Source organism: Arctopsyche grandis, chromosome 1 (assembly GCF_051622035.1).
Source record: "Arctopsyche grandis isolate Sample6627 chromosome 1, ASM5162203v2, whole genome shotgun sequence".
Classification (NCBI taxonomy): domain Eukaryota; kingdom Metazoa; phylum Arthropoda; class Insecta; order Trichoptera; family Hydropsychidae; genus Arctopsyche; species Arctopsyche grandis.
In genome coordinates, this window is record NC_135355.1 from 12,854,582 (window position 1) to 12,877,915 (window position 23,334).

Below are 23,334 nucleotides of genomic sequence, written 5' to 3' on the forward strand. Positions count from 1 at the left end.
CACCAAGATTATACTGATATAAGGTGGGGTTAGAAGACCGAGAAAAAGACATAATATTGCATTTACTAACGCTAAGAGGTAAATGATTATTAGTCGCCCAGCACCATAAAGAGTTCAAATTACTCTGAAGGACCTCACAGTCAGAAACACTATCAATTTTCATGAATAACTTGAGGTCATCAGCATATAGTAAAAAATTTGAATCTGAAAGTACCGAGCCAATATCATTCACATATATTAGAAACAGTAAAGGTCCCAAATTAGAGCCTTGGGGCACGCCAGAAGATGTGAGGTATACTTCAGAGAAATGGCCATCAAAACAAACAAACTGACGACGATTACTTAAATAAGAAGTAAAAAAATCAGTAAGATTATCCGATAGACCAAAATTGGCCAATTTCTTAATAAGTATTGAATGATCAACCTTATCAAAAGCTTTAGCAAAATCGGTATAGATCACATCAACTTGATGCCCTGCATCTAGCGATTTAGTAATGAAGTTTGAGAAAGACAAAAGATTAGTAGTCGTAGAGCGTGCTGAACGAAAACCATGCTGTTGGTCTATGATAAACCGACTGCAATGGTTATAAAGTAATCTCTGCAAAATTATATAAAAGATTTATCGTCATTTTTGTGAATTGGAGTGACTTTGGTGCATTTCCAAGAGTCAGTAATGTTATATAATGTCATATAATGTTAACCTATGTGGTCTGGACGCACCTATAATTTGATATTTGCATACATATACACATACATACATATGTACATAAGATTGTGTATAACACAATCTAAAGCTACACCATGTCGATAATATTATCTGAAATTTATTTTAAATCGCATATGCACGGTATTAAATCATTTGATACAATGGTTCTAATGAATAGGCAATTAACAATGTGTGAATTCGATTACACATGGGTATCAGCAATAAATTTTACCCAATATATTTAGCCAAACGAAGATATTTAAATATGTACATATGTATAATTTCATACATAATCGATTTCAAAAATAAATATTCTTGCAAAGCTTATACTACTTCACTAACATAAAAAAATAATCATATTACATATATTTATATACATACATACATAGATCTAATATATAAGAATTTGTAACTATGTATGTAAGTATGTAGTATTGGTTGGTAACATTGAAAACAAATCAAAGTTTCTATGACGGCGATTCGATATGGTTTAGATTCGATATATATTTTTTTCGATTCAAATAAAATTAATAAAAAAACAAATGAATATTTACCATTAGATTCGCCATGTTTAAGCTGTTTATATTACAAATACTGAGCGAAGCCGGGTAAAACAACTAGTATTATATAAATGGATAATATTCATATCGAAATTGTATGCGTATTGTGAATGTGAACAATAATATGAATGTATGCATCAGTGATTCAGTGCCTTTTCAATATACAGTTTTTTATCAAAACGTAAACACGATCATATTGAATATGTACTCGTACACATAAAATGGCATGGAGACACTGATTCAATGAAAATGTATTACGTGCGTGAAATTTGTATGCGTATAAATATAAACACTTTTTATCGTTTGTGGAAGCTATCGAGCACAATGGAGTTTCACCCCATTGCGCGATTTCTCGGAAAATTCGTCGGGCTTTTCCTCGCCCATTGGGACCCGTCGAATCACGGGGCTTTTATAACTTTCGGCGCCAATGTTCGGCTTATTTGTTGACTTTTATTCGCAAAACGTAGCCGTGAAAAAGGTTTGCAATATTGTGAGCTTTCCAGCTTCAACACCATTACCCGGCACATTCTTTGGACAACATTTTTTCGTACACAATAATTGTTATATTATTGAGCGCGATTCTAATCTAGCAGACTTTGTTAGCCAATTATAAACTTTTTTATGTAAATACGTATGTACAAACATACAGTAGCGGCGCTAGCCCCGTGCGGGGAGTGCGGTCTGCACCGGATGACACCTTCTTTGGGGCGACACCAAATTGTTCAAATTGAAAAACACTAATTCGACATATTTGTTGTATGACGGTCCTCGAGCGGCTACATGCCTCATTGCAATTTCTATATATATATACAACTTTCTGTATTTATACAGCTACCGCGAAATCCATCTGTTGCAACTACCTACTTAATTAACTGCTTGTGAATCGTACAAGTACAAGATACATAACATAACATACATATGTAGGTAGTATAAGATTCATTATAAGACTACTATAAATAAAAAATAGAAAAAGATATTTAAACTCGATGTCAGATCGAATTCATATATGTACATACATACATATGTCTTAATTATCGAGTGATCTAAAATGAAGACTTAATAAAATAATAATAACTTGAAGAGTCTTAACTTTAAGAGATATGAACATAGGTATAAAATAATCCTCGAGAGAAGATTTGAATAATTAAACCAATCTTTCCTAAATGAAATTCAAGAATCTTCAAACTTCATAAATACCCGAGAATGGTTCAATTTTATGTTTCAAAATCGATTGTCGAACAAAACAATGCGAAACGAAAGGTTAATGGAGCGCCAATTGAATAGATCTACCGATAGCGTTTTCTCTTTTGGAGAACCTTTTATTTACACGTGTACCGTTACACGAATCAAAATAAATTATAAATACATAGTTTTACCAGTCGCACATCTGAGAATATTGCAATATTTCGCACTTGCAATATTTTCGCCAGATGCGTTTTACGTTAATTTTTATGTTTGTTTGTATATATGTATGTATGTATGTACATATATATGTGTATATGTTACAGTCCAAGTGTTCACTTCGGTTCGTTCATGAATATACTAGTTTGTTCATACTCAGGATCGAATTATTCGTCTGATTTTTCAGCCATTTGTTAATCGAATATTTCATCAACTATTTGAATATTATTCGTGTATATATTTTGCACAAAAAGTTATTTTTTTAAAAGATTTCATAAACAAGTTATATTTCGCGATATTACAATACGTTTAAATTTATATCATATTCGTATACACAAATGTATTTTAAATGTATGCATTGTATTAAACATCATGCGTGTGCAAGTACATACATACATATACATATTCGTTGTTTGAATGCCTCGTGCCGATTCTCAGAATTCTTCTCGAAAATATAAACTTATTGACTGAAAATCCAGTTGAAACAGCAATCAAAGAATTAAGCAAAAATAGTGCATCTTTAATAACAGCAGAAGGAGTTTATAATTTTTTATTTAAGAAGTTAGAAGAAAATATAGGGTCTCAAGCAAAAAGATTTCACAAATTTTAGAAAACAGAATGAATGAAAGACGTAATAAGACGGTAATAACATTACTAATTTACCTAAATACAGGAATTATTCCAAAATTAGACGCTTCAAAATCTGAAATTATATTATTTGCAATTGAACTGAAAAAATACTAGTTTCGGAAAGCACTATCTCTACTGACTCTACTGACATAGAAGAAATTAAAATTAGCACTAACAATTTAGAAACAATTATGGAACAAGAATTAATAAAAACCATTTCAAAAATTACAGAAAAACCGAGTTCCATAAAAAAATAGCCATACACAATATAAAGATTTCAAAAAATTCGACAAATTTAAAACAACAACAAAAAGCCTGGATATCCTATACTGTACCCTATTAAGAAAAAGCCGACATCAACAGCGTGTGAACGAGTATTTTCGACTGCAGGGTGGATCAAAACAAAAATTAATAAGAAGAGGTATGTATGTAAAAATAGACTCGACAATGAAACATTTAACGCATTATTATTTCTAAAATATCGTTTTCTGAAATTAAATTAAGATTTTTCCATATTATATTTTGTAAATTTATTTTTAATTGCAATTTTCTCAATTTTACAAACTACCTTATATTTTATGTGTGTTTTTTAGTTTTTTTTTAATTTACTTAATACATTTTCTGTTTGTTTTTTTAATTTTAATATATTAGTACATATGTAATAACATTTTTTTAATTTTCGAATATATTCGAATAGCTCTTGATTTACTATTCGATATTCGAATAGTTGAAGTCGACGAATATTTCGGATCCCTAGTTCATACACAAACCAAGATTTAGTTTACATAAGTTCTAAAAGTCAAAAGCCATATTCAAAAGTTATTAATATAATTGAGTATTCGGTGCCACTAAGAGAGATGTTTTTATATTTATTTAAAAATATTTTTTAGATTTCTCTGGTGCCACCCCTGAAATTGTATGTAGAATGCATGCAGTCGCCATGACACTTTTAAAAACTGTTACTTCAATGATTAATTTATTTATAAAAATGTATCCCATGTTGTTTATTGTGTGTTTTTGAATGCATTGTGCAATTTTTAGCGATGCACTTGCCCATCTTGCGAGTAAAATTAACAAACAATCGGACATATGTACATACGTCGAGCACCAAGCATCAAATACGACTGCCGGGCAAATTATTATGAAATGTCCACAGACCTTTGCCACTTGACAACAATATGAAGCCTAAAGCCATTTCTATTATTATAATATTTCTCTGATGTACATACATATGTATGAACTTAAATTCACTTATGCCTGATGTGATAATTTGTGCAAGAAAAAAATCGTTCGTTTCGTTTGACAATTCGTTCTATTGTAGACATATAGGTATGTATGCTCGTTTGTCAATTTGTTTTTTTTGCCAGATTACTATGTTTAACAGAGAACAAATGAGTATGTTCATGAACAAACGAGATTGTGCACTTGGGCTGTAACATATGTACATACATATACATACATATGTATAATATGGACGATAATGTCAACGAAATTAAATTCGTTACATAGCATTGTAGGCGGGGGGTATGGATGTTGACCGTATCCCGGCCTAAGGAAACACGGTTGTGTTTTGTTGGAATAAATTGTTTTTATTATATAGTTTGGGGTATACATGTGTATATAAGGTTATGTTGATAAAGCGGGTATGTTCTGGAAGTTTCTCGAAGCGGCTGGAATCGGCTGAGTTCTGGAGCGGTTCTTCCATGTTGGTTGTTGCTGGTCTTCTGGTTATTGTTAATGGTTGCTGGTCGGCTGCTTCTAGTTGACTGTTTGTTGGTGTAGCATGGTGGTTTCTGACTGACTGCCTGGTGTTGACTGACTGTTGATCTTCTTCTTTGTGGCTGCGTTTTAACGATAGTTTATAGGGAGTGCCATTCCCTTAACCTATCCATCGAACGTGTTGTATGGGATCGGACTCTCGGTGATGTTTGTGGTGCGGGCTGGCGGCTGCTCGCTTGTGGGGTGTTTGTCGATCTGGAACACTAAGCAAAATTAGTGCATCATCTGTGGGATACTGTCGGGGTTAGTGTGTTAGTGGGTGGTTAACGGGTATGGACCGTTTGGAGGTGGTTGAGTCTGGTTAATTAAATTGGGTGCTATTTTAGCCTATACCCATCTTCAGAATGTCGATGGGTGACTGTTGAGCCCGCTGTGCGGGTTTATATAGGATTTGTTTTGGTTTGTTCTGGAAGCTTTATGACGTCAATGGGTTACAATGTTGTTGGTTATGGTGGAAGCTTCTAGAACATGTGACGCCGTTCTACTCGATTTAGTTTTTATCACCCTTTGTTCCACGGATTCTGCATGTTCGTTCAATGGGTTACAATGTAGATGTTGTTTGTACAGCTGCGCTTTAATGGATGCAGGTGGTTTTCGACTTCACGTCGTTCCGCTTGGTTTGTGGAACTTTCTCGACTCGAGATGACGTTAACTCGTTGGGTGCTAACGACACGCCTGTCGTGTCACACAAAATTTCCGTAGCCGCGCGCGACTCACCGAGCGCGCTTTGTCCCTTTCCAACAGAAAGGTTCAAAAAAAAAATACGCACTTGCTGTAGTAACGCGAGAAGCATTAAATTTTTTCGCCTAAAGGTCTCTATACACTTTCTATTTTAAATTTTATATAATGTTATTTACTGTTTATTTTTTAACTTATTCAAAAAATATAGATGTTTTGGTGATTATATTTTTATACAAAAAGATTAGTAAATATTACTCTTAGTAAATGTAAGTGAATATACTAAAATGTCTAATGGGTGATCTATGCAGCGTCAGGAGATTCCTTTTACGGGGAGGCCAGGGGTTAAAGTTGCTATTCAGGGAAACGAACCCATAGATTTTTTAAATTTATTATTAGATCAGGAATTTTATAATATCGTGATTGAACAAAGCAATTTATATGCAGTAGAAATATTAACTAGATCGAATTGTGAGCATAGCCGTATAGCACGCTGGAAAGATATAACAGTCGACGAATTTAAAATTTGGCTAGGACTTTTGCTGCACATGGGGACCATACGATTGTATCGTCAAAGTGATTATTGGAAAAAATATTATTTATTCAATCTCACCACATTCTCCCAATTTATGTCTCGTGATAGATTTTTTTTTTATTCAGAGGGCTTTGCATTTTAATAATAATGAAGAAGATGATACTAGCGAAAATAATGAATAAATATAGGTACTGTATAGCGTGCTTTATGCAAAATTCAGGTAGACGCGCCTTCCAAGAACTGTCTAGACCTCCACACTGCCAAAAAATTTGTGAAACAGAGATATTTTATAAAATACCAGTATAGCACGGATTCTAGCTCAGCATTGAAAGTGTTAAGTCAACAAGATGAAATAATTACAAAAACAAAATAAATAAATTAGTTACAAATCTGTAATGAAATAAGTCTTTCATATGTATACAATTTGATACCAAAATCACCTTAAATTTCTTTATTTCTTCTTCTTGTTAATGCCTTGTCCGCATCCGGACGTTGGCGACCACCTCGTCGATTATTTGAATATATCCGCATCGGTCTTCAGCGGCTCGGAACAGATCTTCGGCGCTCATATCGGTCCACATGCGCATGTTTCGAAGCCAAGATAACTTTTTCCTGCCGAGGACAGCTTCGTTTGATATCTTTTTGGTCCACGGAATCTTCAGCATACGCCTATAGACCCACATCTCAAAAGCTTCAATGCGGCTGATCATCTTGGTTTTCAGAGTCCACGTCTCACATCCGTGTAGTAATACTGTCCAGACGTAGCTCTTCGCGAATCTCAACAGCGTATGAAGATTGAGATGCTTGTTTGTAAGCGCCGCCTTCATTTTTACAAATGCTGTTCTAGCCATCTCGATGCGGATTCTTAGATCTTCATCTGGGTCCATCTCTTCATTCAGCCAGGTACCCAGGTATTTGAATCTTTTTACTCTTTCTATCACCTCTCCATCCAAGGTTAGATTCCCGGTGTCTGTTTGCATTCTATCTACTATCATAAATTTTGTCTTCTTTAGATTTATGCGCAGACCTCTTCGATTGCTTTCTTGATGTACACGGTCTAGAGATCTTTGCAGATCTGCTAAATTTTCAGCGACTAGTGCCGTGTCATCAGCATATCTTATATTGGTGATCGTCTCGCCGCCCACCTTGATGCCCTCCGCCTCTTGGAGAGCATCGTGGAAGATGGATTCGGTGTAGGTGTTAAAAAGAGTAGGTGATAGGATGCATCCTTGCCTGACGCCCCGTTCTATAGGAATCTCATCAGTGAATTGATCATCGACACGTACTACTGCAGTCTGATTCCAATAAATATTTCGTAGCAATCTGACATCTCTGTCATCCAGGCCAATATTTTTTAATGTTTCCATCAGGCGAGCGTGTTGGACACGGTCAAAGGCCTTTTCAAAGTCTATAAAGCAGATGTAAACAGGTTTACGGACTTCTCTGCATCTTTGGAGTAGTGTTTTCATACAGAAAAGGGCCTCTCGGGTACCCAAGCCTTGTCTGAACCCAAACTGCTCTCTGCTAATCGCCTCTTCTCACCGTGAGTAAATTCTGCCCTGTATTATCTTTAGTAGGATCTTCAATGTGTGACTCATTAGGCTAATTATTCTGAAGTCGCTACACGTCCTCGCGTTACTCTTTTTGGGCAACGGGATAAATATGGATTGTAACCAATCGCTAGGTAGTTCGCCTGATAAATATATTTTATTGAAGAGTTTTGTGAGATCTTCTATGTTATCTTCGTCCAGTGGCGTACCTACCGCACCCGCAGACCCCGCAATGCGGGGGGGCGCCAAGTCTCGGGGGGCGCCACAAAGCGGCGCGCCTTTTTTACAGATTTTTTAATTTGTTCTGTAATTTCTTTGTAATATTTTTTTAAAAACCTCTTATTTTTCTACCAATTGCATCTCTTTTTATTGTATGTACTATATGTACATTCATTATTATATTTTGAATTCATCCTCATTGTGTAATTGATCTATGCCAATAGGGCTAGAAGACTGCCGTCTTTTTCCATTTTTTGAACGTCAGTGCCATTTTTCAAACTATTTTCTGAGAATTCTCTCTTATTCTTGTATATTTACTTTATCGATTTACGTAGTAACAATAGATGAAGTTTTGTGATCATGCGATAATTCCCCTGCTTTAAACAGATTGTGCACTTCGATATATAGGTATATTTACGTAAAAAGGTTTGAATTATTAATTTGGAAATTTATTTTACGGGACCGAAAGTGAAAAGGTCGAAAAAGCAAATATCGGAAGGCAAAGTTCGAAAATCGAAAGATCTAAAGTCGAAAGATCGAAAAAAAGGGTGCATGGTAAACGGTACTATGTACATACATACATATATATGTAGGCGGGGTACGATGTGTTGACCGTATCCCGGCCTAACGAAACACTGTTGTGTGGTTCAAAGATGGGGTCACCAATGTAGGCGGGGTAGCGATGTGTTGACAGCGCTGTTGGATGATCAGAAGGTTGCGTAGATCACGTCGGATTAGTACCAATGTAGGCGGGTTACATGTGTGTTGACCGTATCCCGGCCTAACGAAACACTGTTGTGCTAGTTTTATAAAGTTTTATTGTTTGCCTATGGTTGTACAAAGGTATGGTATTTGTGGGCAAAAGTATGTCGTTCAGCGGTCTCTGGATATGGTAGAGTGTCGCTGGCTCAGCATTCAGCTATGTACGGAAGGTCTCTGGATACGGCAGTGTGTTGCTGGCTCGTCCGGCTGGTTGATCTTCCAAGTCCGCGTAGTGTAGTGGTGGCTGGTCAGGAGCTGTATGTTGACTGGTCTGCTGCTGTGTGTCGACTCTTGCTGCTGTGGGTCGACTGGCGTGGTTTGGGTTGTACCTCCTTTTATAGTGTTTTTGGAATGCTTGGTGGAAGCGGTTATTGACGCGTACGAAAGGAATTTTGTTTTCGTCGAGGCGTCGAATTTTCTGGAATGCTTGATGGAAGTGGTTATTGACGCGTACGAGAGGAATTTTGTTTTCGTCGAGGCGTCGAATTTTCTGGAATGCTTGGCGCCTTTCCGCTCGATGTATTTTAATGGTGGCGGCGTGTTTCGACCGTTTTGGTTCCACTCGACTGGTAGGGGCGTTCCGCTTGAGTTTAATATAACGACTGCAGGTGCATGTCGTCTGGGTTTCGGGAATGTAGTTTGTTGTTGCGGAATATTCTCGAAGGTTTCGATGACGATGACGACGACGAGATTCCTACATGGCTCTCCGGTGAGTGTTAGCGATGTGTGTGATTTTGTGGGAATCTTGATGTGTTGGAGTCTATTGACTCGATGGCGTCGTTGTTTGTCCGGTTGTGCTGGAGAAAGTTGTCTCAACAGCGGGTCTTGTGTTGCATGCCGGTCCAAGTCTTGTTCTCTACCAGGTTGCTTATTTTGGGCGAGCTGCGTTGGTAGTGAAGGTTTGTGATGGCTTGGATGGTGCTGTTGTGCAGGCTGCTGTGTTCTGCGTGGAGTCATTCGCGTGACTGTTTTGCTGGTTGTGCTGGAGTTAGTTGTCTCGGCAGCGGGTCTTGCGTGAAGAACGTTGGTTGACGAAGTGCGTTGAGTGCTGGTCTTCGTTGGTTGTGCTGGAGTTAGTTGTCTCGGCAGCGGGTCTTGCGTGAAGAACGTTGTTTGACGAAGTGCGTTGAGTGCTGGTCTTCGTTGGTTGTGCTGGAGTTAGTTGTCTCGACAGCGGATCTTGCGTGAAGAACGTTGGTTGACGAAGTGCGTTGAGTGCTGGTCTTCGTTGGTTGTGCTGGAGTTAGTTGTCTCGACAGCGGATCTTGCGTGAAGAACGTTGGTTGACGAAGTGCGTTGAGTGCTGGTCTTCGTTGGTTGTGCTGGAGTTATTTGTCTCGACAGCGGATCTTGCGTGAAGAACGTTGGTTGACGAAGTGCGTTGAGTGCTGGTCTTCGTTGGTTGTGCTGGAGTTAGTTGTCTCGACAGCGGATCTTGCGTGAAGAACGTTGGTTGACGAAGTGCGTTGAGTGCTGGTCTTCGTTGGTTGTGCTGGAGTTAGTTGTCTCGACAGCGGATCTTGCGTGAAGAACGTTGGTTGACGAAGTGCGTTGAGTGCTGGTCTTCGTTGGTTGTGCTGGAGTTATTTGTCTCGACAGCGGATCTTGCGTGAAGAACGTTGGTTGACGAAGTGCGTTGAGTGCTGGTCTTCGTTGGTTGTGCTGGAGTTAGTTGTCTCGACAGCGGATCTTGCGTGAAGAACGTTGGTTGACGAAGTGCGTTGAGTGCTGGTCTTCGTTGGTTGTGCTGGAGTTAGTTGTCTCGACAGCGGATCTTGCGTGAAGAACGTTGGTTGACGAAGTGCGTTGAGTGCTGGTCTTCGTTGGTTGTGCTGGAGTTAGTTGTCTCGACAGCGGATCTTGCGTGAAGAACGTTGGTTGACGAAGTGCGTTGAGTGCTGGTCTTCGTTGGTTGTGCTGGAGTTAGTTGTCTCGACAGCGGATCTTGCGTGAAGAACGTTGGTTGACGAAGTGCGTTGAGTGCTGGTCTTCGTTGGTTGTGCTGGAGTTAGTTGTCTCGACAGCGGATCTTGCGTGAAGAACGTTGGTTGACGAAGTGCGTTGAGTGCTGGTCTTCGTTGGTTGTGCTGGAGTTAGTTGTCTCGACAGCGGCTGTGTTGTGTTGGAGCTAGTTGGCTCAGTGGCGATTTGTTTCGCCGGTTGTGCTGGAGTGGGTTGACTCAACAGCGGGTTGTGTTGGTAGCTGGTCCATATGTACTTTCACACCATGTTACTGTTTCGGTCGTTACAATGGTAGTGAAGGTTTGTGTCGGTCTGGACGGTGCTGTTGTGCAGGCGTTGTGCTGATTGTGCTGGAGTTAGTTGTCTCGACAGCGGCTGTGTTGTGTTGGAGCTAGTTGGCTCAGTGGCGATTTGTTTCGCCGGTTGTGCTGGAGTGTGTTGACTCAACAGCGGGTTGTGTTGGTAGCTGGTCCATATGTACTTTCACACCATGTTACTGTTGCTTTGTAGGCTGCGCTGTGGGCTGCTATGTAGGCTGCGATGTGGGCTGCTATGTAGGCTGCGATGTGGGCTGCTATGTAGGCTGCGATGTGGGCTGCTATGTAGGCTGCGCTGTTGACTGCTGTCGTGGCGGCTGTTGGTTGTTGTGGAGGCTGCACTGTGGGCTGCCGTGTTGACTGCGCTGTTGACTGCTATGAAGGCTGCGTAGTTCAAAGATGGGGTCACCAATGTAGGCTGCAATGTGGGCTGCTATGTGGGCTGCGATGTAGGCTGCTATGTAGGCTGCGCTGTGGGCTGCTGTCGTGGCGGCTGTTGGTTGTTGTGGAGGCTGCACTGTGGGCTGCCGTGTTGACTGCGCTGTTGACTGCTATGAAGGCTGCGTAGTTCAAAGATGGGGTCGCCAATGTAGGCGGGGTACGATGTGTTGACCGTATCCCGGCCTAACGAAACACTGTTGTGTGGTTCAAAGATGGGGTCACCAATGTAGGCGGGGTAGCGATGTGTTGACAGCGCTGTTGGATGATCAGAAGGTTGCGTAGATCACGTCGGATTAGTACCAATGTAGGCGGGTTACATGTGTGTTGACCGTATCCCGGCCTAACGAAACACTGTTGTGCTAGTTTTATAAAGTTTTATTGTTTGCCTATGGTTGTACAAAGGTATGGTATTTGTGGGCAAAAGTATGTCGTTCAGCGGTCTCTGGATATGGTAGAGTGTCGCTGGCTCAGCATTCAGCTATGTACGGAAGGTCTCTGGATACGGCAGTGTGTTGCTGGCTCGTCCGGCTGGTTGATCTTCCAAGTCCGCGTAGTGTAGTGGTGGCTGGTCAGGAGCTGTATGTTGACTGGTCTGCTGCTGTGTGTCGACTCTTGCTGCTGTGGGTCGACTGGCGTGGTTTGGGTTGTACCTCCTTTTATAGTGTTTTTGGAATGCTTGGTGGAAGTGGTTATTGACGCGTACGAAAGGAATTTTGTTTTCGTCGAGGCGTCGAATTTTCTGGAATGCTTGATGGAAGTGGTTATTGACGCGTACGAGAGGAATTTTGTTTTCGTCGAGGCGTCGAATTTTCTGGAATGCTTGGCGCCTTTCCGCTCGATGTATTTTAATGGTGGCGGCGTGTTTCGACCGTTTTGGTTCCACTCGACTGGTAGGGGCGTTCCGCTTGAGTTTAATATAACGACTGCAGGTGCATGTCGTCTGGGTTTCGGGAATGTAGTTTGTTGTTGCGGAATATTCTCGAAGGTTTCGATGACGATGACGACGACGAGATTCCTACATATATATAATATATATCAGTGGCATGCGGTGAAATTATCTCTCTTTTGTCATACAGCCTTGTTTAATGTGCGCGCGTAGGATACGGGAGGAAAAGCCTGTTCCTCTTGTTCCTGTTGTATCCTGCTCGCGCAAATTAAGCGAGGACGTACAAGGGGGGGGGGAGAGAGAGTTTTACCGCACGCCATTGATATATATACTAACCGTTTTTCATATGTATGCATGATAAACGAATATTTTCGACTTTTTCACGGCCACCCAAACATATGGAGGGGGGGGGGGCGCCTTAAAATATTTTGCGGGGGGGCGCCTGAAATTCACGCTACGCCACTGTCGTCGTCCAATAACTTCGGCAGGAATCAGATCCGGTCCAGTAGCTTTCCGACTCTTTGCTAGTTTTATAGCATGTTCCACTTCGGATTTCAATATATGTATATGGTCCCGTTTCTGGATCTTCAATATGCCCTCCGGTTTCTCTATTGTCTTTAAAGCGCAATTTTGTGTACTCGGTTCATTCTGATTTCTTCTCATCCATATTTAAAATGATTTTTCCATTTTTATTCCTAAGGAGTATGAAATCTTTTTTTCTGAATGATCCTGTTGCTTCTTTAGTTTTTTATGTACGTTAAATTCGTCATGTTTTTCTTGTAATTTTTCAATTTCGTTACATTTATTTTCCATCCATTTTTCTTTGATTTCTTTAATTTTCCTTTGAATTTGGCGGTGAATATTTTTATATTGTGTTGGATTATTATGTTTGTGTTTTCTACGTTCTTCCATTAAATGTATAATTTCATCCGTTATCCAAGGTTGTTTTTTATTAATTATTTGATTTGTTTCAAGAAACTTTTTCCCAGATTGGGTCATTGCTGATTTCATACCTTCCCACTTTAAGTTTACATTACTATTTTCTTCAATACATTTTTGTTTAAAATTTTTATTGAGATCTTTTGTAAATTGTTCGTGGATCGTAAGATTTTTAAGCAGCTCTAAATCCAATCTTGGTTTAGGTTTTGATGCTCTTAAAATCTTTTTCAGTCTTATCTTCAATTTCCCACAAAGTAGATTATGATCGAAAGCCACGTCTGCACCAGGGTAGGTTTTCACCGATTTTATACTATTTTTAAATCTACTGTTTATCAAAATAAAGTCAATTTGGTTTCGCACAATATTATCAGTCCATTGGGGATTTCCATGTGTATAATCTTCTTTTAGGTAGCTTAAAGAAAGTATTCAAGATAACATACTGCTCTTCCTGGCAAAACTGAACTAGTCTGTCTCCTCTCTCATTTCTTTCTCCAAGTCCGAAGCGACCAGTTATACCCATTGTTTCTTCGTCTCCAACTTTGGCGTTGAAATCTCCCATTATAATGTTAACATCATGTGTTTTCGTATATGTCATAAATTCTTTGATTTGTTGATAAAATTCTTCAATCTCATTTTCTTCTTTATCGAAAGTGGGGGCATACACTTGTATTATGTTAACATTTATAGGTTTTCCTGCTAATTGTATCATCATGACTCGTTCAGATAACGGAATAAAGTTTCTCACACTTTTACTGATGTCGTCTTCCAGAATCACAGCAACACCATTCTTATGAGTGCCGTCAAGCGATCCCGAGTAGTAAGTCGTATATCCATTGCAATGCATCGTTTTTCCTGCTCCAGGCCATCTAGCTTCGCTTATGCCGAGCATCTGTATTTGTTTTTTTTTCATTTCTATTTGCAGATTTTCAATTTTACCTGCTTGATACATGGTCCTAACGTTCCATGTACCAATGTTTCGTATGTTCACCACTTTGAGTCCGGGGATTCTTAGCACCCCTGTCCCATTGAAGGGACGCCGGAGACTCGGGGCCGTGGTTTTAGGTTTTCTCTTCATGGTGGTTATACTAGGAATATGAGAGCACAGTAGTTTTCCCCAAACCTTCTGCTCCGCAGAATTCAAACCGATTGAGTGGCTGCCACGTCGCTTTGAATCTTCCATCTTTTGCCGTTTTAGTATATTGCATATACTTCCGCCGTGGATGGTACTGACAGAGCTGCTGCCCACTGCCAGGGAATTTTTTTAATGGAGTTTCCTTCTCTATGAAAGGTGTTACGGTACCTTATTTAGTCAAATATATTTAAAATATGTATATTCGAGAAATGTATTCATACTCAAAATCATCTATTTATAAAATAAATTATAAAATTTTCCTTGAAATCACTTTTAAATGAAAATGTATATGTATTATATTTAAAATTAGAACAACTAGAACGCTCTCGATTTATTTATTTTTCTTATACAAATGTACATACCTCTTCTATTAGGATTTTATCGTGTTTTTATGTTCGTGTTAAAAACGAGAGTTAGTTTCAGCCTTATTAATGAGTTATATTTATATTCTTAATATAACTAGAACCCTTTATATCATGAATATGCTAATTATTAAATTACAAAATATCTCTATTGAGATCATTTATTCTTATAATTGAAATATTTATTGTGTTATCATTTTAATGAATTTTATTAAAATATTTTTCCAAGCTAAATTTAAATTACATATGTAGAAAATCACAATTTATTTTTTAATTAACTTTATTAACCTTATTAGTACCTATCAATCACCCAAATTGAAATTTTATTATTAATTTTGTTTTTTTTATAAGAAATAACCTTTGGCAAGCGCAGTTATATATGTACATATATACATACATATGTATGTACATATACATATGTATATATGTATGTATGTACAAAGTACATATCTGTGATTAATCTATGTCTAATTTTTTAAATGATCCTTCAATTCCAAAAACATCATTAGCATCCTTGAGTTTTCCAGCCCGTTTTGCCTCATCAACTTGCAACTTTTCACGGTCGATGAAGAATTGGCGATTTTTCGCTAACCATGTCTTGGTATCACCTATAGGACAATATATGTATATTTTATTAAAAATTCCAACATAAAAAGTAAAATATGTATGTAAATCAAACACACCTTGAATTTTGTCAAATGAATCCCATTTACCGCCTGCTTCCTTTGGGAAATTTTCCTTGGGAAGATACTTATACACAGAATCAATAGGTGCTGGATGAAGATGTAAAAAATTATAAAACTCCTTTTTCATAAATGGTTTAATGAGCGTTAGTATCTTGTCCATAAATGATGGTGTGTTAATAAAATGAAAACCCTTTAAACGCATTGGAAAGGCTTCCTAAAATTAGCATATAAATATTTTATTTACAAGTCATTTATTCAAAGTCATTTGTTTTCACATAGTCTAACCAAATGAAATGAAAACTTGCCTGCAAGTAATACATAATTCTTTTAATGGACATCACATTCAATCTTCCCAAGTGTCCAAATGAGATGCCCTCCATGTCGATCATAATTACAATACCGGGAAATGTTCCTTGCTCGTATTGCCATAAATCGGTTATCATTACAACTAATTTACACGCATTCTCCAAAATGAAGTTCGCAGGTTCATAATCCGAAAGACGGCCATATAAAACCTTATAGCCTTCTTTGGTCGCTTCAGGGAGTGGTGTCAATAATCTGAAATAATATATTATAGAGAAATAACAAATTTATGTGAAAATATAATATGTTATTATATAAAAACGTCATTTAAAAAAATATTTTAAGGCAACAATATTTTAATACCACTGCTCTACTTGACCAACACTAATTTTGGTAATTCTATACATTTGATAATATATTTTTTTAATATTATCAAATAATTAGATATTTGCATCTTATTTTTTAGCTTGACACGCTTTTCTTACAATGTTTCGTGTGTACATATTTTGTTTACAGGAATGTTCAAATCATACAGTGATTTGAATTCTGTTTTCTGATTACATCATCGAGCTGTTCATGTGCGTGTACTTCTTTTGAAATACTGATTATTTAATTTAAATAATAACCTTTTTACTGATTATTTAAATTAATTCCAGATCATTTAATATATTAACTGACCAATGGATACAGACCATTTATAATACTAAATGACCATTTTGATATATTGTATTACTGACAACTTATTTAGTTTACTAGCTGTAAGGAAGAATTAGTGACTGACCATTTAAAAACATTATTTTATTCCAAACACTTACATATGTACATAACATTTAAAATCTTAACCTGTGAAATTTCAAACTATCAAATAATAATATTAATTTTCAAATTTGCTTGGCCATGATAATGTGGTTGTACTTACACTGTCTCTAGTGTATGAATATTTTTCCTGCTTGTCGGATTCATGTCTGAGAAGAATACATCTAAATGAGTCCGCATTGTGAAATGTATGTCGATAACTGATTTGGTTAATTCCATACTGTTCTCACAGCTGTAGTAAAACAATATTAAATCCAGTTCTGGAAATATACATTTCTTGAATATCACCCGAATATTTTCAATCAAAAATTAGTTACGTCTTAATTTTTGTCATAATCACCTGTGAGCTTCGGCAGATGTGGTTGTCTTATTAACCATTCTTGCAATTTGACTATTTCATCCTTTTTGATATCCGGATTCTTCTCATATTCTTTTTCGGGACTTTGCGGTATCGCAGACATTATTTTTTCTAATTATAGTTTGATGTTCTAAATGAAAAATTATTTTACTAAAAAAATGCATATACATTGTACGTATTTCAAATGTATTTATATATTCCTTCAAGGCTGTAAAATGTTAGTACACGATAACCAGATTAGCCAATTAATGTCGTTTCCTTGAAAAAATTATAATTTTATACCGAAATCAAATAAAAAATTCACGATGAAAACAATTTGACTTTCCACATCAAAAAATTGGCATTGATGTTAATTATGACGGTCATCAAACATTCTGGGGCAAGGATTAACCAAGAAAAACGATCTGATAATAGATTTGCACCATATTAAATGTGTAATTGTAATAAAAATACAAAGTTAGTGACCAAATTATAATTTTACATATGAACATACATATGTACATTCATGTGCAAAGAGAGAAAGAACATTATTCTCGTTTAAAAACTTTTGACCTTTGAGTCAATATCCGCTATTCTCATTATAGCATGGTACCACTAGATTTTTAATTTTAAAAAAATACAAAAGTGTAACTCATCTTGATGAAGGTCAACAACTTTTACAAAAAAAATATGTATGTATGTATATATCCAGAATAGTAAAAAAATTTTATAATTCAAAATACTTGATGGTTTTCGAATGATAGATAATGATATATCAAATAATGATCTTTTTTATTGAAATTGTTCTTAATCGGAACACTAATCGATCTAATAAGATTTTAAATGTCAAAACATTGCGATTAACCAGCATGATAAGATAAATGCAAAATTCACTGTGTTTTTTAATGAACTATCGATATAAAACTCAAGATATTAATTTTTTAAAAAATTAAATGGATAACTTTTATATTTATTGATTTAATTAAATCATATTGCACAACCAAAACACAATATCTAGTCAAATCAATTAAATTATCAATAGATAACAATGCAATGCGAAAATTGTACCATAAAATCATATATGTAATCAACACGATAGTCATGTATAAAAGATAATAAGTTATATAGGTGTTTACATTTTAGAAAGACGTTCTACCGCAACGGATGAACAAGCGCTACTAAACCCATTAACACACGTTCACCGTAAACTAGCCATATGATGGAGGCTATTTCCATAAAAAAATTAATTATTGATGTCGAAACGTAAATGAGTAGTACAAACATTAAATATGTACGTATATATCAAAAATACATTAACTTCTCAAAAAAAATGAGTAGAATATCTACTTTAATGTAAATATGTACATATTTGTATATGTGTATATGTATATATATATGTATGTATGTATACATATGTACATATGTATGTATGTATGATATAAAAAATACATACAATAGAAAATTGCAATTAAACAAAATAATTTATGGTTAAAATGTGTATTAAATAATACAAAATAAAATACATTTATATTAACATAAAAACATTTTAGTACTTAAAATAATACAAAATAAAAAAATTGCATTATCATAATACATATGTTAAATATAAATACATATGCGTGCTCATAGTTCTTGATAGAATAAAAATATTTTCAATGCCATAATGTGAACTGACAATATTCATTATTATTGAACAAGATAAAGTAATAAAAAGCATGAAGCAATCCATCTATACAAATTTATGTGATACACATTGCAGATTACTTTTTCTTTTTCAACTCTTCGAATCTCTTTGTTAAATCGTCAAAATCAATGTCGTCCTTTGGCGCAGTTGGTAAGTTATCAGTTTTATTGGATGGAACTGACGGAAATATGTTGTCGGTAGGTATATTTGGTAGATCCGGTATTTCTGGGAAATTAATATTGGAATAATCCGTTGCATTGGGAAATTTTGAACGAGGCTGCGGTTTCGGTGCATTGGAATTCTAATAAAATTAAGTATTAATGTAATACAACTATCAAAATAATTTTAAGTTAAATAATTAACTGGTGAAATATACGTGCCATCAAATTTTCGTCAGGACTCAAACTATCATAAGCTGGCGGCAAATTACTCATTTCTTCCTATAATATAAAAATACAACGTTGATAAATTTTTAATATAAATAAATTAAATAAATTTTACTTTGGTTTTAAAGAACACAAAAAATTCCAACCTGTAAGAAAGTAGTGTTTATATCCTTATTCTCATTTGGAGGTGGTATATTGTAAGTCATAGGAGTGTGTTGATTAGACAAATCCGGAGGCGGCATGACAAAACCTGCTGTACTACTTGTGGGCTGGTTAAAATTCGGCAGACTCTACAATTAAAGTAATAACTTTGTAAGAAAATTTTATTAACACTCCAAAACTGCTTCATATTTTTTTGTTATTAAGTGGTCTTTCAACATTCACATACATAGATAATTTTCAAATAACATTTGAATATGATTTCAAATTTATGTATGTAAACGTTTAATAACATAGGTGTCACTCAGGGGTAATATCGGTTTGACACGATGCGAGTAGCTTGGATCAAGTAGCCTGGACGAGTAACCTGGACGAGTAACTTGTACGTTACTCAAAGCGTAACGTACCCGTAATGGCATAGTGATAAAATATAATTTATTATCAAAATAAAAAATAAAATAATGTTTGCTCAAGGGCCTATATAATGCTGGGTTTTGTAATGAGAAATTCACAAACCTTCGAAAAAATTTGGGTGATACGTGTATTGTGGGTCTACCTCACGGGCCGGAATGTGAAATTACCGAAAACGCAAATATCCGAAGGCAAAGATCGAAAATCGAAAAATCTTAAGTCGAAAGATCAAAAAAAAAGGGTGCATGGTAAACGGTACATACTCACTTAATTTGCGCGAGCAGGATACAATAGGAACAAGAGGAACAGGCTTTTCCTCCCGTATTCTTCGCGCGCACATTCGATTTTCGATCTTTGCCTTCCGGTATTTGCGTTTTCGGTAATTTCACATTCTGGCCCGTCACGGAGACCAGTGTATTGTATATGACGTTAGTGTGTAGTTTGCTTGAGACTGGCTCGATGATTTGGTGTACTAGTCAAATTAATTACTCTCTCAAATTAGAAAGAGTTCGAAGAAAATTTCTTTATTTATATTTGAAAATTGGTAATTTCCCATTTTTGTATACCAGTGCCTTTGTGCTTAGTTCTTTCGAATTCACCACTCTTACTTCTAGGATATTTACAATTTTACTAAAACATCCCTAAAGATTTTGAGGGGTGAAATTTACAATCCATCTATTTTAGAATAATTTTAATTTCGAGTCTCTGAACATACGCTTTTATGCTCGTTAGATTTAGAAGAAATATTTTCATGGACTCGCCTCCATTTATTGCAATTAATCTTCCTAACATATTGTCACACATACACATCCACAAAGACACACACACGTTCATTCATCATTTCGAAAGGGTGAACGGGTTGGATCGACGAGCGTGTAATGCGCGCACTCAACTATTTCTTTTAATACGTGCGCGCGCGCCTATAAATTACCTTACATTATATTTGTGTATATATAACATATAACTTCGTTTTAATTTGTGTATCAATTATTTTCCGAAACCACCCGTTGAAATCAACGGGCACAACACTAGTTAATGATAAGTTCTAATCTTAATAAAAGTTGTGTAAAATAATTCACACATATTCGGATATACTCTTCACATTCGTTGACTCTGCCCATGACTCCGCCCATCTTTTCGATCTTTCGACGTTCGTTCTAGTCACGTTCGATGCAGTGACGGCCACCGACATAACAGGTATCCCCAATATGGGTATACTCCGTTCGAATGATTCTCGATTTATAAACTCGACTCGACTCTACAAATTTCTAAATTTCTCGTCTGCTTAATATAATAATAATGTATATAAAAACCGACTGTCACTAAATATGTATGTTTGTGACGGACGATCAACCAGTATGGGGAACCAATCACAGCCGAGTAATCGAGACGCCGATAAGCGTGGTAGTGGGGAAGTGGGGGTGACGAGCATCCTCGCATTTGTCGGGCGTCCTCCGGCCACGGTGCACGTGCCGGATCGCGAGGGCGAAGACCCCGGAGCGCGGCTCTGGGCGTCGGGGGCCCTGGGGGCGAAGCCCCAGAGTGCCAGAGGCGTCGAAGGGCGCGGGGGGCGAAGCCCTCAGGCTGATGGAGGCGTCGGGGGCGCGGGGGGCGAAGCCCCCAGGCCACTGGAGGCGTCGGGTGTGCAGGGGGGCGAAGCCCTCAGGGCACACACACACACACATTCATTCATCATTTCGAACGGTTGGATTGCTAAGTTTATAATGTGCCACTTTTACTACGATTAATATTACGTGCGCGTGCACCTATAAATTACCTTACATTTTACATTATACTACATATAACTTTATTTTTATTCGCGTTTCAATTCCTTTTCGAAACCACCGTTGAACGGGCACAACACTAGTTAGAGATAAAAAATGTTTTGCAAAGTGAAATACTTATTTTACGAGGTAAGCATTGACTATTAAAAAAATATAGTAAAAATTGATTTTCAAACGTTATTTAATTATTTTTCGGTGTTTTAGACTTAAAAAATTTATAAATAATTTGCACAGCAAACTTCTAGGCTCAACCCTGAACATAATACTTACCGGATAGTTAAATGGTGGAGGATGAAAAGGCATCGCTGGTACCCCTGGTGGTTGAGGAAAATCAATAAAACCTGGAGGTCGAGGTACATTACTTGGTCCCAAATCGATCAAAACACCATCATCTATAATTACATATTATTTTAATTATAACAATGCATTTTGAAATTTAACAATAAATTGAAACAATGTCCGAGCTGAACACACTTTTCTCTGGATGCTCTTCTTTCATAATTTGAGGATCGGGTTCATAGTCCAAATCGTAATTTTTAGCGATCTCTATTAAATACTTTTCAACTAATAGTTTTGGTGGACTCTGCACTGACATTTTGTGTTTAAGTTTTTCACTCACAGTTCCGATAGTATCCTTTCGACACGATTCAGCATATGGCTTTCCATACTTTGCAGCTAATAATTCAGCTACTACTTTCAATTCCTGAAAATAATAAATAAACGATTTGAATTGCTTCAGCTGAACTTTTCATTTAAACATTATACTCGAAACAGTTAAAGGAAATATTTACTAGCTCTAAAATATAAAGCATTAAAAACAGACAGTAAACTTTAATATATTAGAAGGTATACATTCTCAAGGTCAATAAAAATGATGTAATTTTAAACAAATACATAGTAAACTGTGAGGGTTGTGTACTTGAATATCTGCTTGCATCCTAGGAGCAATCCATATCAAACTAGATACAGCTTCGGCTAGGCCTGGATCGAGTTCGGTCATTTGTGTGATTAACCCAAATCTGGCTAATACTAGATCACAATACATTTCAATGATCTCCATGGCTTCGACCAAATAGTCTTCCCTAGAATACATGAAATATTGAATAAGATGGGTAGAATGAATAGGAAATACAAAAATATAGGTATGACGTAAAATTTTTTACCTAATTATATGTTCGACACGAATCTTAGCACGTTCATATTTCTCTCCTTGAATATAATCGGCAATTTCTTTGCGTGATTTTTGCGTCAGTTCGGTTTTCTTCTTTTCTATTAATTTCAGCCTGTTGATAGCTAATCGTAAATTTGTTTTCAGCTTCGTGTAGTTTGGAGAACTCGAAAACATAATGGCTGCTAATAGAACAATTATGCAAATTTAAAAATATATCTAAAACTGTATGTATTATAATGATTTGTCGTTAAAATATTTACCTTAGAATATATTTTCAACGAAAATAGGCGAGGCTCTGACAATAATGTCAGCAATGCAATTAATGAGTCACGAACGACACTGACGTTTGATAAACGTCAAACAACTTTCTATGTCAAATACACATAATTCGAAATTTGTTATATGGAGGTGAAATTGACTAGGCTATTTAACAAAAAGCAGTTTTAAATTATTTAAAATTAATATTGTTTAATGTTGTGGTTTTCTTATTAAATATTTTACTGTTATTATTTACTAATGATTTTTTTTGGAGTTAAACTTTCGCTAAGTTCGAATTATATCAACACAAATTTAATTTCGGCTTTTCGGTGATTTAATATTGCTTAATATCATAGACCAATACTTTTATACACTAACTTTTGACCTGCCAGTGAGTTATCTATCTGATGAATAGATAAATTTTGAATAAATATCTTTAATTACTTAACCTTTCCTTACCGGTGATAGAAACATAGTCGA

The 23,334-nt window shown here is 36.4% G+C and overlaps 2 protein-coding genes across 3 annotated transcripts; both read right to left on the reverse strand.

Annotated features, from left to right (window-relative positions):
• Positions 1-14,283: 14,283 nt before the first annotated feature.
• On the reverse strand, positions 14,284-18,190 carry LOC143921772 (alpha-tocopherol transfer protein-like). Its single transcript, XM_077445176.1, has 6 exons — positions 18,138-18,190; positions 17,005-17,152; positions 16,768-16,924; positions 15,851-16,103; positions 15,543-15,759; positions 14,284-15,467 (listed from the first exon to the last, which is right to left on the reverse strand). Exons 2-6 carry the CDS (start codon positions 17,123-17,125, stop codon positions 15,316-15,318), a joined length of 900 nt encoding a protein of 299 aa, XP_077301302.1. The 5' UTR covers positions 17,126-17,152; positions 18,138-18,190; the 3' UTR covers positions 14,284-15,315.
• A 294-nt stretch (positions 18,191-18,484) lies between these two features.
• On the reverse strand, positions 18,485-22,981 carry Ist1 (increased sodium tolerance 1-like protein). Of its 2 annotated transcripts, none has more exons than XM_077426886.1 (8): positions 22,857-22,981; positions 22,589-22,778; positions 22,345-22,507; positions 21,900-22,128; positions 21,696-21,817; positions 19,218-19,361; positions 19,066-19,125; positions 18,485-18,986 (listed from the first exon to the last, which is right to left on the reverse strand). In XM_077426886.1, exons 2-8 carry the CDS (start codon positions 22,768-22,770, stop codon positions 18,762-18,764), a joined length of 1,125 nt encoding a protein of 374 aa, XP_077283012.1. In that variant the 5' UTR covers positions 22,771-22,778; positions 22,857-22,981; the 3' UTR covers positions 18,485-18,761. The 2 variants fall into 2 exon arrangements, with proteins under 2 accessions (XP_077283012.1, XP_077283020.1); XM_077426894.1 differs by having other exon boundaries at positions 22,589-22,775; positions 22,857-22,965.
• Positions 22,982-23,334: the final 353 nt, after the last annotated feature.